The following is a 16,827-nucleotide window of genomic DNA, read 5'->3' as shown; positions in this document are numbered from 1 at the left end:
GCAAAATTAGAAACTTTAACCCCCCTCCACCCCACATTTGTCCACGATCCACTTTCTGTGCATCAATTATACTGTTGTTGTTTTGTCTTAGTGGAAATTCAAGAGTGGATGGAAGATTCTTCTTCAGGGTCACTTTAGAGTAGCGTCGGTTGACTCAAAACAGAAACTCAGTTGGTATAGCCAATCTAAGGAAGATACTCCTGAGAAAGATGTAAAGATTCTCTGGATTGTGATGACTTTACAACACCCCAGGCAGAGTACTTGTTATTTGTTTTATTTATTTAATGATGACTCTAGGTATTGTCTCTTAAATATGAGTTATTAGGCTGGGTCCTCCAACAATAGGCAGAGACATGGGCCTACAGTGTAGCCTGAATAAACATCAAGGAGACTTCATCCCTCTGCAAAATTTGATGAAAATGAAACCCTTCTTTCTGGGCTGAATTCTCTCCTTTCAACAATAAGTCAGTTCCTTCTAAGAACAGTCCCCAGAAGCTGTTGGGCTATGACTTCCATATCAAGGCAGACTATTGGTCCATCTAGCTCAAAATCGTCAACATCAACTGACAAAGTCTAGAATCTCTTTCAGACCTACCTGGAGAGACTGGGAATTGAAAACAACTGCCCTCTCCTGCTTATAACCAGCTCCACTGAATCACCTAAGCTGCTATGTATATGGTTAACTTATGTAGCGTTCTGGTTTCTAAAATGTATTATAAGAGTTACCAAACATTGTTTTCCTCTAACATAACACCCTAAATGTAGCAGTTGTCAAGCTACAAGAATGGGGGTCCGAAGCTCATTGTGTACTTCATAATTAGAGGAATGCATGTTGCTGCTTTAAGGGGAAACCCTTATGTCCAGGGTCTCAAATGACTCAGCTTCACCACCATTACATTACATTACATTACATTACATTACATTACATTACATTACATTGAGGGTAATTTTAAACAAAACCAGAGGATGATATTTCACTGTTTTGACTTAAGGGCTCCAAGTACTTCTGAGCACCATAGTTAAATTCCTTCCTTCCTTCCTTCCTTCCTTCCTTCCTTCCTTCCTTCCTTCCTTCCTTCCTTTTTGACTGTAGCATGATAGAAAGAAATTTATAGAAAAGGTTTCTTAGTAGAGCAAATATTACTTTCACATATTAAAAATATTTAACAGAAACACCCTTTTGTCTATGGTAAGCATGGGCTTTTTCTCTTTCGTTGTGTGTAAGTGTGACGTTTTGATTACCAGCAAAATGGCTTGAAAATTTTCCTTCCATTTCCACCCCTGACACACCCTATTATCAGTCAGAAAACGGGGGGAATTATTGCTGTCTATGGCTGCACAACCCTGCTACAAGACACTATACTTGCGCTCCTGAAATGAAAAAAATGAGGCACATTTTGCAGCTTGCTCAATATCCTCTCTTGCTTGGGGGTGGGCACTAGGTGAAGATTTGGATGGGGGCATGAAATATTGTGACATCATTTGCAATATCCCTCAAATACACCAAGTGTCTTGGGTACAAATCCCTATGCAAATATTGGTGCATCTTACAGAATTAGGATTGCCTTAAATGTGCTGAAATTCCCCCAGTCCTCCCCGTGTCGAACCGATGGCATTTCAAAGGTGGTTGGGCTCCATGCATGCTTTATGAGCTGTTTGCTTTGTCGTATCAGATGGCTCCTAGATTAGACTATGTCAAGATCTTGTCTCAACTGAGCAGCAGACAGGAGTATGCTGAACTCTTCAAATTTAATCAAGGTAGTCAGTGAACCACGAGCTCTGCCTGCTCACCCACTTTTGCACCGAATTGGATATCTGCTGTTTAAATTGTAGCAGGTATCTGAGCTGAAAACTATCATGTACCTTCATGTTTCTGATGCCTTATGTCACGTTTCAACGCCTCCTCAGTGAAAGTGATGTACAGCAAGTAGCAAAACTGTTACGTGCCAATCCGGAATCCATTTGTGTCACTGAATGCCTGGAAGAATTTGAGACATCCTAAGATTCATGAAGGCATAATCTGCTGACCACATTATCACACACAATTTCTGCCTTTCCCCCCTTGCCATCCATATAATACAATGTAAGATTTGCAGTGCTATCCTGTATGTGTCTCCTCAAAAGGGAAGTCTCATTGTGTTCAATGGAGTTTATTTCCAGGTATGTTGGTATAGCTAGGGTGGGGAAACTGTGGCCTCACATCTCCCATTATTCCTGACCATTGCCCATACTTTCTGGGACTGGTGGGAATCGGTGCCCCAAAACCAGAACTGGATTAAGACCTTTAGAGGCCCTAAACACTTAAAAGATTTTGATGCCCCCAATATATATCTTAATTCAAAATGTAAACACATGAGCCTTGGTGGGCCGAGTGGCAGTTTACCAGTTACCAGATTCTAATGTTGTTGTATTCCCAAGATTATTGTGTATCATTAATCTTGATTATTACTACGTTGTTGTTCTTGTTTTGCTATTATTGTGTATATATAGTATGCATTTTTTTTCATTTATTGTGAGAGCCTTTTTTATCAGCTGCACCATATGGTCCATGGTAAATCTGGCAGTGGAAGATTTCTGTGGTGCCCCTCTTCCCTTGATGCCCTAAAAATGTGGTTATTTTGTTTAATGCCTAATCAGCTCTGCCCCATACACCTGGAGGGCTACACTCTCTCCACCCTGTGGCATAGGGTTGCAGCCTAAGCCACTGACAATGCAATCCTATGCATGTTCACCTGTCCATTCAATGGGGCTTATGCCCAGGCAGCACATTTACAATTGCACTTTGTGCGCTTTCCTTTGATCTTGCCCTGAATACTCACCTATAGATAATCACTCTGCATCCATTCTGTGTAGGAGGCAGGAAACTTGTCTTGCACTTGCCTGTGAATTACTAAGCGGACCAGAGTGCTGAGGCATAATGGATTTTCCATCTTCCTAGCAAATGTCAAGAGCTGTGTGTATCTTTTTGAGGTCATCAATAAGCCTGTCCTGTTCACAGAATTGCATAGCTTTTCACAGCCTCCTGCTCTCCAAGCAGAACAATGAGTTGCTCCATATATAGATGCTGAGTTGGGAAGCTGTGAGGGCATTAGCAGTATGCCTGTGTAATTGAAGTTAGCTGTTTTGCACAACTGCATTGCCTTACTGGTTGGAACAGAGCTTTCCAAACTCTTCATGTTGGTGAAACACTTTTTCGACATGCATCATTTCACGACACAGTAATTCAGTTTTACTAGCAAACCAGAGGTTAAACTAACCCCTTTCCAGCCCTGGAAGGGATGCTGGGAGCATTTGTGCAACACACCTACACACTGCAGCCGACACACTAACATGTCACGACACACAGTTTGGAAAGCTCTGGGTTAGAAACTCATTTAATTGGCTTGGCAGGGGAGGGGGGAGAGAGAAGCACAACTTTAAGGAAAACAATAGCCCTGACCTCACGTCATGCAAATGTTGTGTATATGTCTGAGATCGAAAAAGATATGCACATCTTTCTGAATAATCTGTTATACTGCTCTTAACTTAAAATGTGGCATTGCCTGCTGAGAAATTCATAACTGAGCTGGATGAAACTCTGAATTTCTTCAGTCACAGATGCTTCAGGAAGAAATGCTATGCTTGTATTTTATATTCTTTCTATAGAGAAGTGTCTTTGATTTGATACTTTTGACCACATTGTCAGACATCAAAGAGCTGCATGTTTACCGAAGCTTAAAAACCTTGTCAATAAAACAGTAACCTTGTCAATACAAGAATGGCTATGGAAATTTGAACAATATTACAGATGGTTTGTCCTTTGTGGTTGGAATCTGTGTCATTTCAAAATTGCATGCATGGAATGTTTAATTCCTTGTCTGCGTTTTGAATATTTATATTGTATATAATTCTCAAATCCCACAGTTCCTGTCTCAGCAGAGCACGATTGGGTAAAAATATCACCTCTTATTGTTTGCAACAATTTCCAGAGACCCCTGTGTTAGCCTATTGCAGAAAATAAAAGAAAAACTTTTGTGGCACCTTAAAGACTAACAAATGTATTATGTCTGAAGCTTTCATGGATGACATTTAAGCTTTTACATAATGGTCACTGACAGTATTTTTATTTTTATTTACGCATCATTTCCTTCTGACTTCACTGTTTACAGTTTGTTTCTCAGTGCCTGTTTCTTTATGTGCACACACACCTGCATACACACATACCCACCGAGGATCATATGTAACACACATTTGTTAGTCTTTAAGGTGTTTAGGGAAGCTTTTAATGTTTGATGCATTACTGTATTTTAATATTTTGTTGGAAGCCACCCAGAGTGGCTGGGGAAGCCCAGCCAGATGGGCGGGGTATAAATAAATTATTATTATTATTATTATTATTATTATTATTATTATTATTATTATTATTATTAGACTCTTTCTTATTTTTGTCTGGAGCAAGTCATAGGAATGCTTGTTTGTACTAAATGAATCAGGTCCCTTACTCTTTAAGAATGACATTTTTCCAGTCAGCCAGATATTCCACTTAGAGTGGCCAGAGCACCGACATGTTCACAGGACCATTTTCTCACCAGAGATTCTGTGCTAGCAACAACCAAAACTAGGTTGCAGCTCTGAATTGTAAGCAATATATGAGCCTTGTTCAGGTGTTAGCACAGATCCCTGGATGGGTACTAAGGCTATGTATCCATTGTATTCGAAACTCACTCATTCTCTTCTCCCATCCACCACTGGGCTCATTGCTAGCCATAGGCATCCTTGCACAGATTCAGCAGGCTACTACCAATGCAAGCAAGTGGGTGCATGGATAAGAGAGGGAAGAGCAAGTGCCCTTATGGGAGTGCTTTCTTTATGCTCAAACAACATCTGAGTGCAAAGTGAGTGCAGAGTCAGTGCGCTAAAAGATTGTGTCCTCACCATTTCGGTGTTATCCAGCTGCCGGTGAAATGAGTGGTAAGTTGAAGATTTGGCCACTGGATAAACCTCCAGTCTTGTACTGACACTAATATTTATGTGGTGGTTTCAATTACATATTTTCAAATTCGGTTCAAATTAAAATTCAGGCAATGTTGAAACTTCAGGACACATGTGAACACTAGTATTAATATATTGGTGTATATATCATAAACATATTTGTGTTCACTTTTGCGTTCCACTTCAATACAGCCTGAATTCTCATTTGAACTGAATTTGAAAATGCCAAGATTCCTTTAGCTTAAAATCTATCTATACAGTGGTACCTTGGGTCTGGAACGTAATCGGTTCCGGAAGTCCATTCGACTTCCAAAATGTTCGAAAACCAAGGTGTGGCTTCCAATTGGTGCAGGCGCCCCTGAAATAATAGCCAACAGCCGCATCAGACATTCGGCTTCCGAAAAACGTTTGAAAACTGGAACACTTACTTCCAGGTATTCGGCGTTCGGGAGCCAAAATGTTTGAGTACCAAGGCATTCGAGAACCAAGGTTCCACTGTATATGTTTGTGTACAATATCCCACACCATTTACAAGTGTCATTAGGCCCTAGGAGAATATTTTGGGATGGGGGAACTGCAGAAGGATTGGCAAGTCGTGAAAGCTCTGTTCAATGAACATGATCTCTTCCATCCACACAAGCAAAGTTAGGATCCAAGTCATTTAATTAGGACATAGGTTATTTTGTATGGTTGTTTGAAACATTATTAATCCACTGTACCTTCATTAGTATCCTGCATAAAAGTGCTTTTAAAAATCCACATTTAGTTTAATCTACACACCGGAGTTTGGAAAGTGAAATGTTTCTCACCCACTCCTGCCTTTTCTCCCTTTCTGTCTACTTTCAAGGCATGACTGACAAGCAGCCATGTCAATTTTGAACACTGGGGCCTGTTTCCTGGTTGATGAGTGGAGACAGGTTTATTGCTTTACACTACAGAATTTTATTATAACCACATTTCCATAGCAATTGGGCTGCTTTCCTTTTGTACTTGAAGTGTTGTCTCTGGATTAAAGCATGAAGGTTTCTCAATTGCTTATGGCTTTATTCCAATCTATTTCACTTAAAATTTATTTTGCTAAGTGTAGGTAGTTTACGGTGGGCTGGCAAGATTCTCAGGAGACCAATCTTTTATTTTTGTGATGCATTTGATGGAAAGGGGAGAAATAAGAGGAGATTGCCTGCTGCTTTCCTTTTAAACAGCTTCACCCATTTGCACTGCCATACTTGTATTATTCTGCTTGTGTAATGAAATATTATAAGTGGTGAAATCCTGTGGATAGAACTATTAGAATAAGCCTTAGGCCATTATGAACCATTCTGTTTTGACAGTCTGCGGTTAACAATCCCTGACTGAAATTCTCCAAAGGGAAGATCATTGACTCTTTGTCAATTTTATAACACTGTTTTTCCTGACACTGTTCCAGTTTCACAATCCAGGTGTGTTAGCTCTTCTAGATGGAATATCGTGTGTGCAAAAGGATGCTGAGTGGGAGGCAGGGAAAGCCAGAGATGTGCCCTTGTATGTTAGGCAGACAAATTCTCCTCAGGTACAAAGTATATGGAGTTTTAAACAAATGCAAGGGCAGACCTTGGATGGTTTACAATGCATTACAAGCCTTGGTGGACAGAAAGCATAAAAACTTGTACTTGTGCTTTCAATGTAACATCTGAAATGGTGTTGCTCCTTCACAGAGTTGGTGTAAATGTCTTATATGTGTGTGTGGTAAGTTTATGCATCTCACCACAGAAGAAATGTGCTTGGTGTCTTCAATCAGACATTATGCAGGAAGCACAAAGAAATATGCTTGGCCTTCTACTCCCCCAACTTTCCCAGCGAATTACCTAATGTCATGCTTTCCCCTCACCGTCTCAATACATCCCATAATGTCTGAAGCGGCTCTCCAAATAGGAAATGAATCAGGGATCAGAGCTTTGCAGGCAGTTTAGTAGGCAGCCCACTCTGCTTATGGAAGGGAGAATATACCCCATTCCATAGTTTTGCTCCTTTTTGTCATTGCTTTAGTCACCAAAAGGCTGTGTCTGCGTGTGTGTGTGTGTGTGTGTGTGTGTGTGTGTGTGATTAGGCCAATAAATACATTTCTAGATAGAATGCTAGTATATATTTACAGACCCTCCACGTGTCCCTATTTTCCAGGAATGTCCCTGATTTAGAGAAGGTTTTGACCCAGGCTATGATTTGATCCTGGAATGTCCCTATTTTCATTGGAGAAATGTTGGAGGGTATGGAGTTATCCAACCCCTGAACCATCTGAAGGCAATCCTGTATAAGGAAGGGTTTTTAAAAAATGTTTATTATGTTTTTATGTGTGTTGGAAGCTGCCCAGAGTGGTTGGGGCAACCCAGTAAGGTGTGTGGGGTATAAATAGTAAAATTACCATTATGGAATGGGACGTCCCTATTTTCACTGGAGAAATATTGGAGGGTATGTATTTATCCCTAAGATACCATCAGCCATTACAGGTGCAACACTTTGCCATCCGCATGTTCATTTTGTCACAGAAAGCAAAGCATACAATGCTGTGATTTAATACAAGCAGGCAATAACACTTATGCAATCTGGAAGCACTCTGGCTCTCTGAAAAGTTGCCTTCCATTGCTGCTGTGCTTCCCCAGAGAGTTCAGTCCCCCTCTGCCCCCAGTTTTCCTTCCCATTCTGAGGGTTTCCATGTGCAAACGAATATTGATTCAGACAACCCACACATGTGATCGCTATAAACTCATTAGAGGTTATTTCCGAGGCCTTAATTATCCCTTCCCACACATGAAAACACACAGGAGGAAAAACGTTAAAGGCAAATTATCCATGGCTTGAAAGCCATGAACAGCACACTGAGTCATCCTCTCACAGGAGAGAGGTTTGCTAGCCCTGAAGTAAGTCTGTTTTGAAATCCATGGGAGAAAGAAATGAAGAAGGAAAACACACTCTCAGACAGATCTGAAAGCAAGTAAACATGAAAGGGCTTCCTACAACATTTCGCCCTGTGGGGAGCCATGATGCCAGCAATTCCACAACTACATCTCTGTCCAATGTCTGGCTTCCTGCAGAAAAGGAAAAGCATGACAGATGCTGTTGGTATCAAACAGTTTGTGGAAATGTCCTAACACAACACATAATGGCTTTGCTGTACAGTGGACACGATCATTTGCCAACTGTCTGTTACCCAGAAAGCCCTGGCTGCCTGTGTAGTCCTTTGAGGAGCAATGGTAGACAACTCTGTGCCATTTTCCTCTACTGGCATGACTGAGGGAAAAGTCCGTTCACTTTTTATCTGGTGTACAGCGTTGCAGCCAGTCAGCCGAGCCTCAACAGTTTTCTGGCGTAGGGAGAGGTACGCTGCTTTCCCCCCCTCCGTGTCACAGCCGGCTGCATCATCTGTGCTGTGGACAGCCCCAGCCAATCTATTGCTAGAGTGGGTGTGGCCGTGGGCCATTTAATTTTGGCACAGCCAGCTGGCTGCCTCTTCCTTGCCTCTTGTTTTTCTTAAAATATATGCCCTGATTCAGTGACCCTTTTGTTGTCTCACTATTGAAATTTGAGGCCCTCAGAATGGGAACTGATTCCTGCCCCCAATATGTTTATCTATGAACTTAATGAACTTATCTATGTTTATCTGACCCAGAGAAGATTCCGGGAAGGAAGGGTTGTGTTTTCAGAATATAACTTTATGACCATTTCAAATTTGTATTATGAAACGGGATGCGTAAGAACTTTTGTGCTGTCACTAATAAGTATGCCTAGGATTGTGCTGCAACTACTAATCAGGCATTAGAACAAGGCAGTACTAAGAGGCAGTACTGAGCTGCATTGCCCAAAGCAAACAAGTTAACGTTGATGTGGAAGGTTCATTAATAGGTGAAGACCAACCCGCCCACTTCCAGCTCACAAAATAATAATCTAGAGCCGACTATGGCCATGCCCAGGCAACCTCTTTAATGAGCATTTCTCCTGTTTTGTTGGTGTGGAGATTAGACAATGCTACATCAAGCATTATCCCACACTTACCAATGCATTTCCCTATTGCCTTGCTTAGGGCAAAAAACCCCCTAATCTTTGGGATACTTCTGGACTATGACATTCAGCCATCAAGGATGACCTTGGGCCAGTCACTGTCTCTTAGCCTAACCTACCTCACAGGGTTGTTGTGAGGATAAAGGATAACTATGTCTGCCACCTTGAGCTCATTGGAGGAAAGGCGGGATATAAATGTAATAAATAAGAAATAAAATAATGATAATATAATTCCAAATTAGCTTTAATATAAGCAGACTCAGTTTGCCAGGATGTAATTGAATTTCACCCCTAAATGTGACAGCCTGGAAGCGCTATATACCTTGACTATAGATACCTCAGTTCATGGGATCTGCAGGCATTTATTAAAGGCTGTTATCTTTATATATGTGTTCAGGAAATATTCAGATGTAGTAATCTTGTCCACCCTAGCCAACTTTTTCCATTCTAGGCATTCAATCCAAGTGAAAATTCATGAATTCTAAATTTTGCTATTTCTGGAAAGGCTTCATTAAGTACTGATCACCTACAACTTAGGTTTCACCTTAAAAACCACTGTCAATCAGGGGCTCCATAGTTCCAGCTTTTGTTAAAGGAATATTTCATTTTCATTGTGCTGCACTCCACAGATTCTATCTTGTCCCTGTATATTTGATGCTGCTGATACAGGTGACTCATTTAACCATGGTGTATTGTCTAGGCTAAACCTGGTTTGTCTCTTGAATGTCATATGTACACTTTTTTGTTTATTATCTACGAGATTAAATATTCCTTCTCAAGACTCTTGCTGTGGGTATTGGAGCTGTCTTTAGAAGACGTGCAACAGTGTTTCTAAGATCAAAATCACTGTATTTACTGGCAATTTGACATTACCTCAACTTTCATTTCATATGAGACTCGAATCTTTTGTTTGCCTCTAAATAATGGCTGATATCTTTGCCTCTAAACTTTGACAAAACAAAGCATGTCAGCTTGAGTACCCTGCTGCTTTTAAAAGCTTCTTTATTAGCCTCCCTTGAGACGTTCTTGTAAAATCAGTAATGCACAATATAAATTGTACATTTTTCAGCTTTTGAATTTCCGTGCAGTGAATATTAATCAGGGAAGCTGAAAAATCAACTTAGCCCTTTCCATAGAAGGACAGTGCCAACCCCCACCTCCACTCCACCCGCCTGACTACACACTGTCCTCTCAGCAGGGCTTTATTGCAGTTGCAGTCCTGCGTCATCCTAAAGCAGTCTTCTTACATCCAAGAATCAGCATACAGAGGTGGGTTTACATACAGGGGAGAAGCCAGTGTGGGGAAGTCAGCCATACCTCTTTATACTAGTTGGCTATAGACCAATTCACCAACGCTCCATGTCTCGTGAAGCTGACTCATCGCATGATACTGAGTTAGCATTTCCACTTAACATGGAGTGTTAACTGCTTGATACCCACAACACTCCAACAGTTGTTTCCTCCTCCTCCTCCAACTCTTCTCTACCTCTACCTCTTGAATGTCACGGGCTTTAATAAATTAAAGCTAAAACTACTCGTGATATACTGACAGTGGAGCTTTAGAGAAATGGAACAGTGTAGTTTTTTGTCTTCACAGGTTTAAGCCGAACACATTTAAACGTGTCGTACATTTTTAAACCAGTCATTCAAAGCTGTGGTGCTCAGGTCATAGTGTGGGTGGGGCAATCTATGTTGAGAAAAGACCAAGCAAGGTTTTACATCTTCACAGTCTACCTTCTAATACTAGCCTGATTCATTTATTTTCAGATATATAAGCAGCTGAGACTAGAAAGCATTTAGCTGACTTCTCTTCCCCTGTTTCCTTTCCCTTATAAAATTGTTCTGTTCTGTAGTTGTAGTTAGCATCTGTCTGTCTCAGGAGACCAATGGAGGAGTGCACCTTTGGGGCTTGAGTCAAACTGTTGGAAGGTTCCAACGCCTGCCATGGCTGTAGAGACCAATATGGGAGGGACATCTTTTGTTGCGGCTGGGGTAGATGAAGGCATCCGGTTGTATGTCATTTCTTTTAAGGAAATGCAACACAAACCAAGAGTGCTGGGCAGCCATCAGGTCTATAGAGCAAAGTCCTGTGGATTGTGGCTTAACGCTCACTCAAATGATTGTATGATGGGGTTGGAGTCAACTGCACACTGACAGTGAACTGGTAGTGCCAGCCCACATTTGTTGGAGGAACAGTACACTGTCGACCCAGAGCCCTCTAAAGGGCATGAACCAGAGAAGGCCATAGACAGCTACATCGTTGCCCAGCTGCCTAGAGCCATAGAAGACTCTTGGCTGCAATAAGGCATAAAGGAATGTTCAGAGGAATCCAGGGTCCATTTTAGAAGCTGAGGGGGCCAGGGGCGTTGGAGAATCTGAGATTCCTCCTCTCTTCTTGCTGCACCTTGCGTCAATTTCATTTCCTCCCCACACCAGTATTCAACTATTTCTTACTCAGAGCTGACTTATTAAGTTTTGTATTCAGTTATATACAAAAAAGTACGGAATTAGCAGGGCTAGACACGAACAGAAATCCCTCCAGGAAATGTAGCCAAATCTATTAATTTCAATAGGCCTAATGTACACTCATAGATCTCTACCATGCGGGGGGAGACCATGGTCCAATCAGGGTCCAATCAGGAAGCAGGGCTAGCCCATTCAGTGGTGTGCTCCCCACAAACATTATTTTAAGGCATGAAAGGAGAGGCATCCAAACCCCTCTATAATCAGAATGTAGTAAAAGTGGAATTGACTTGCTGAATCAGATGAAGGTGCCTTTAGCCCAACACTTTGTCTGTCCAACCACAGCTCAACATATGTAATTGTAAATGATGGGAGTTTGTCAGCCCCTTGCAGCTTGCCTTGGGTAATGAGACTACCACCACCCAGGAGCAGGGAAGTGCCATTTGTAGCCATTATAAGTTTCATGGTTAATGTTTGTCCATGTGAATGTCTCTTTTATTTTTGGAAAGCCATTTAAACCAGAAACCATCACCACCTCTTGCAGTGAACGATGCAATTATATTTAACTACTTTGTTTTCCTATGGTACAAGTGAATAAAGATGGGGGGGGCAATGCGTTCATCTGAATGTGTTGTCTGACTTTTACAATGGACTTCTTTGAGTTCATCTCTAATAGGAACAGGTGAGAGAAGAGTAACCCTCACTGCTTCTGAGCTTACTCTTTTCTGGAGCCTTGCAAGTTTGTAGGGCAGCAGTCACTAATAGGGGAAGGTCAGTTATCCATATATCTAGGAAAGAAAATTTGCCCTTGTAGTGTTCCTGTCAAGCAGTGACACCTCAGCAGCCTACCTACAGGCAAATATTTCCATGCAGAGGCAAATTAACACAAGGAGCTTCTCTGACTGTTTGCACAATCCTGACTTTGCAGGATGCTGATCTTTTGGCAAAGTTGCATTATTAGAACATTTACTTGACAATTTTGCCTGATTTTTTATTTTCTATAAATATGGATTTGCTTGAGAAACATTCTGTGAGTCTCCTGCCTCTTTTCCCCCTCGTTCCTCTTTTGACTCAAGGATTATCCTCATTAGAGGACACACTATATTAACCAGGGCACCATTTCCTAACCGCCTTGTTTTTCTTGTCATTGCTCAGATCCCTATGTGAAAATTCATCTGATGCAGAATGGAAAGCGGCTGAAGAAGAAGAAGACAACAATTAAAAAGAACACTCTGAATCCCTATTACAATGAGTCTTTCAGCTTTGAAGTACCATTTGAGCAAATCCAGGTAATGTCAGACATCAGTTTCTTCCTCGCCTTGAAACTCCATCCCTCAGCCCTCATACATATTTAACAGGAACCTTGCTAATTATCAAGTGTGCATGCCTTCATTAGCACCTACGCATGAATCCTGCGCGGCATGAAATGAGTGTGACTGCTTCAAGAGGGGAATGATAAAATATACAGTACTTAGGAAGTGTCAATTCTTCAGCAAAAAAATAGGTAGCGGGCATTTTATAATATTCAGCATCAGTGAATTCAGAACAGAATACATAGTGATGGGGAAACAGATTTTGTTGATGCTTAGGAGTCTCTTGGAAGAGATGGATTCTGCACAGGGAACCAAACACACTCATTTGTAGCACAGTCAGGGCCATGGGAAGTGCTGTCATTGGTAGACTTCATGAAAATGAATTTGGCATAATGATTAAATGTGAAATATGAGGGCATAGAGCAGAACTTAAAATTGCGTTTACCCTTACCAAGTGACCAAAGCGACCAAGCACTTGCAATCAAATCAGGATCTAGAGGGCAGGAAGTTCACCACAGCATTTTAAAACCTTAATGTGGTATTTAACAATAACAGTAACAATAGCAATAATTAATTGAAGCGCTTTATGAATAAAAGAGCAGTCACATCAATTGGCCCTAGGCTTTTAAAAAGTTTGGTTGTTAATGTAAATAAGGCACGTAACTCTCCATCTTTTGCCACCCATCTTTTCTATCGAGCTTTCTTGTGACAAGGTCTACCCTTTTTTTTCCAGTCCAGTTTGCCTTCCTCATTCCTGACCTTTCTCTTTCTCATCCTGTTTTAGAAAGTGCAAGTTGTTGTGACTGTTTTGGACTATGACAAGATTGGCAAGAACGATGCCATTGGCAAAGTCTTTGTGGGCTACAACAGCACCGGGGCGGAGCTGCGGCATTGGTCAGACATGTTGGCCAACCCGAGGCGACCCATTGCACAGTGGCACACCTTACAGCCGGAGGAGGAGGTAGACGCCATGCTTGCAGTCAAGAAGTAGGAAGACAAAAAGGAAACGAGAAAAGAAGCCTTTCTGCATTTGCCCATATAGTGCTCTTTAGCCAGTATCTGTAAATACCTCAGTAATATGGGTCCTTTTCTTTCCAGCCATGCATCCCTAACACAGATCAGTGGTACTTCAAATCTTGTTTTTAATTTGCACAACTTTAAATGTAGAAAGCCCTACACAGCCCTCCCATCTCGCCACTGCCCTCCGATCGACTCTTCTTTTAAGCAATATGTGTAGATAGAGCATGACGGAAATTATTTATTGTATCACAGTTGTACATACCAGTATGCTAAAAAAAATAATAATAATTTATTTCTAGTCCGTTTATTTGTATGTTGTAAGCGTTTCCTAATCTGTGTATATCTAGATGTTTTTAATAAGATGTTCTATTTTAAATTATGTAAATTGACTGAGATATAGGAGAGCTGATAATATATTATAGGGTAACTAACTATCGTATCGTCTGCATTCCAGCAAAAATTCCAACTTGTTAAGGCACTAGTAGTGTTACACTGACATCTTAAAGGACAACTTAAATCTGAGCTTTCAACTGAATCGTTCAAATATCGACGTACGCTCACATGACACTCCTTGGAGGGGTTAATTCCCATTGGTGGTCTTTTCTCGTGGGCAACTTAGCATGATCTGAGCAGCTCCAAAGCTGACCTCAAGGAAGCGTAGCCAGAAGCTGATATATCATTTTTTCCTGTGTATATATATATAAAAACAAACTGAAATCATGGCTTTACACTTAGAAATTGAAGGTACAATTCCTTTGAGGGTGGGAGCATTAATTATAACATATAGGAACATATAAATTGGGGGGGGGATAAATCACAGAGGGGAAGGATGCAATAGTAACAAACCCCTATAACTGACCATGGCAAAACACATACCTAAAACCCAATCGCTCTCCGTTTATCACCTTTATACAAAATTTCCATACTGTGAATCCCATTTGTGATCTCACATTCTCTAATCCTAATGAGTTTGCACATTAGACTTTGTAACAAAATATTTTATTATACTAAGCCAGATGAGAAGGAATGCAGAATATTTTTTAAAACAAAACAAAAAAAATCACCGCCGTGTGTGTTTATTATACAAAAGTAGTTTCATGGTGACGAGACAGTATTGTAAAATCCCATCAAAAGAGGACAAAAAAAAATTAGCCATATTTCTGAATGCACTTCAAAGCAAGCCAAAAGATTAACAGCTAGTGACCTTTTATATACTATTTATACTTAATAAGTTTTAATTTGTCCTTTAAAAAAAAGTGAAACAAAACAAAGAACAAGTTCTAGCAAACTGAAGCAACCTCTTATGTACACTAGTTGCTCGTTTCAGGAGGAGTTTTTAAATGTTTTCAATGTTACTGTGTAGTAAATGGCACTATTATGAAGCTATTAGTCATTCCATTTAAGCGTCTTAAAAGACAGCTCTGTGTATCACTGTGACTGCCGTGTGTGCTTAGAAACTGTAGTTTTTCTCAGTGGATAGCAATCAATTTATTCCGTAGTGATATTGTAAAAATACTGCCATTCCCTTCTACTGCACTGCCGAAGGAGTGTATAGCACAAGCAGTTCTCCTACCTATGGACCAATCCAGAACTGAAGAGCTATGCATAGGACAAGGGCATCAAAACAGAGCAGATGGACCACACAGCATTTTGTCGACACTGTGCAATATTCCGCATCTCCCCCCCTCCCCTCCGTTTGATGGTAAGACAGTTGTCCTACAGATAAAGACAGTTGTCATCTCAGATAATCCCATCTCATCATGTCGTGGGCATTACTATTTTTTTAGCTCAGGTCTCTTCAATGGAGACACCTTCCATTTAGTTACTTTCTTACTTGCATACTTATTTAAGAGACTGTGAATATAACGTGTTGAAGTACTTGTTCTATTTTTAGTTACCACCCAGCACCAAAAACACAAGGAGGTAGCAAAAAAATAAATAAAGGAAAAAGGAAAAAAAATAGCACCCTTTTGTGGAATAAGTGGGATTTCCCTAGAAATAAGTGGATAATCCAGTTAAATAATAATAATTTTTTAAAAAAGAAAAAAACAGCAACAGATTTTTGAATGACAACCCGTTTCTCAGAGCTGTGGGTCTACACCTCACCCAATAAGAAGTGGAGAGGTTTTTTTTAACTCCCAAGCCACAAATTGAATTTGTGGCAATGTGTTCTGCTTTCTGCATAGCTTCCCAACAGATGTGAGTGAAAACATCTATCACTCTGGAGGTCTTTCTATTTTCTATAAGAAACAGAAAAAAAGACATAGTTGAGTCAGATAAGCTAAGGTGTATATATAGGGGAAAAATCTTACAGGAATACTTTTATAACCTTACATTTTTAAAAGGACCAAATCCCACCAAAGAGAAGAGCTCAACAGGCTTTGCAGCCTATGAGGAAAGAGTTTCAGCTCCACTGTAACTTCCTTTAGTTGTTCATTGTAGCAGGGACAAAAAAATAAAAAAGCGCATCTTGAAATTTACAGGCTCAAGCTGCCAGAACTGATTCATTGTGTTAAGGTATTCTTAATGCATTTTCTTCCAGCACTGCCAGACTGAATGTCACCACAGAATTGGTTGCTAATGTACTATAGTTCTCAGCAGAGAGCAGACCTGCTATTTGACCAAGATGACATTTTCATCCTCAAAAGAAGCCACATGTACCTTTCTGACAAAGCTGTGTAAAAGTATTAGAATCTGATGCTGTAGAAAGATCCTAGTTGCCTTTGTGTATATTTACTGCCTGCTTGAGTGTTTCTATGTGTGGATTTTTCTCTGTATCTTGTAGAAGCGTTTGGGGTGTTCTATCCTGCCATATGGCTCGTAGCCTGCGAGCTGACAAGTTTAGCTGTATTTTACATTCAGTTTTGATGAGGTGGTTTATATTTTGTTTCACTTTCGTGTAGTGAATCCCACGGTAGAGTTTTTCCAGGTGTTGTTAAAATAAAACATACATACTACACAGATATTCAATAAAAATGTTTTATTTCCTGTTGATGCCTTGAGTGTCTTCGGTTTTCTTCCTCGGCTT

General features: G+C 40.5%; 1 protein-coding gene across 4 annotated transcripts in view; it reads left to right on the top strand.

Annotated features, from left to right (window-relative positions):
• Nucleotides 1–16,793, top strand: part of SYT1 (synaptotagmin 1) — a 347,729-nt gene extending 330,936 nt beyond the window's left edge. For all 4 annotated transcript variants that reach the window (XM_081878593.1, XM_081878590.1, XM_081878592.1 and 1 more), the window contains exons 9-10: nucleotides 12,622–12,755; nucleotides 13,564–16,793. In XM_081878593.1, the coding sequence (XP_081734719.1) occupies nucleotides 12,622–12,755; nucleotides 13,564–13,770 (341 nt within the window). In that variant the 3' untranslated portion in view covers nucleotides 13,771–16,793. The remainder of the gene's footprint in view (nucleotides 1–12,621; nucleotides 12,756–13,563) is intronic.
• Nucleotides 16,794–16,827: the final 34 nt, after the last annotated feature.

Source organism: Podarcis erhardii, assembly GCF_964252035.2.
Source record: "Podarcis erhardii genome assembly, chromosome: 10".
In the NCBI taxonomy this organism is placed as follows: domain Eukaryota; kingdom Metazoa; phylum Chordata; class Lepidosauria; order Squamata; family Lacertidae; genus Podarcis; species Podarcis erhardii.
This window is presented reverse-complemented; position numbering and strand designations above follow the sequence as displayed.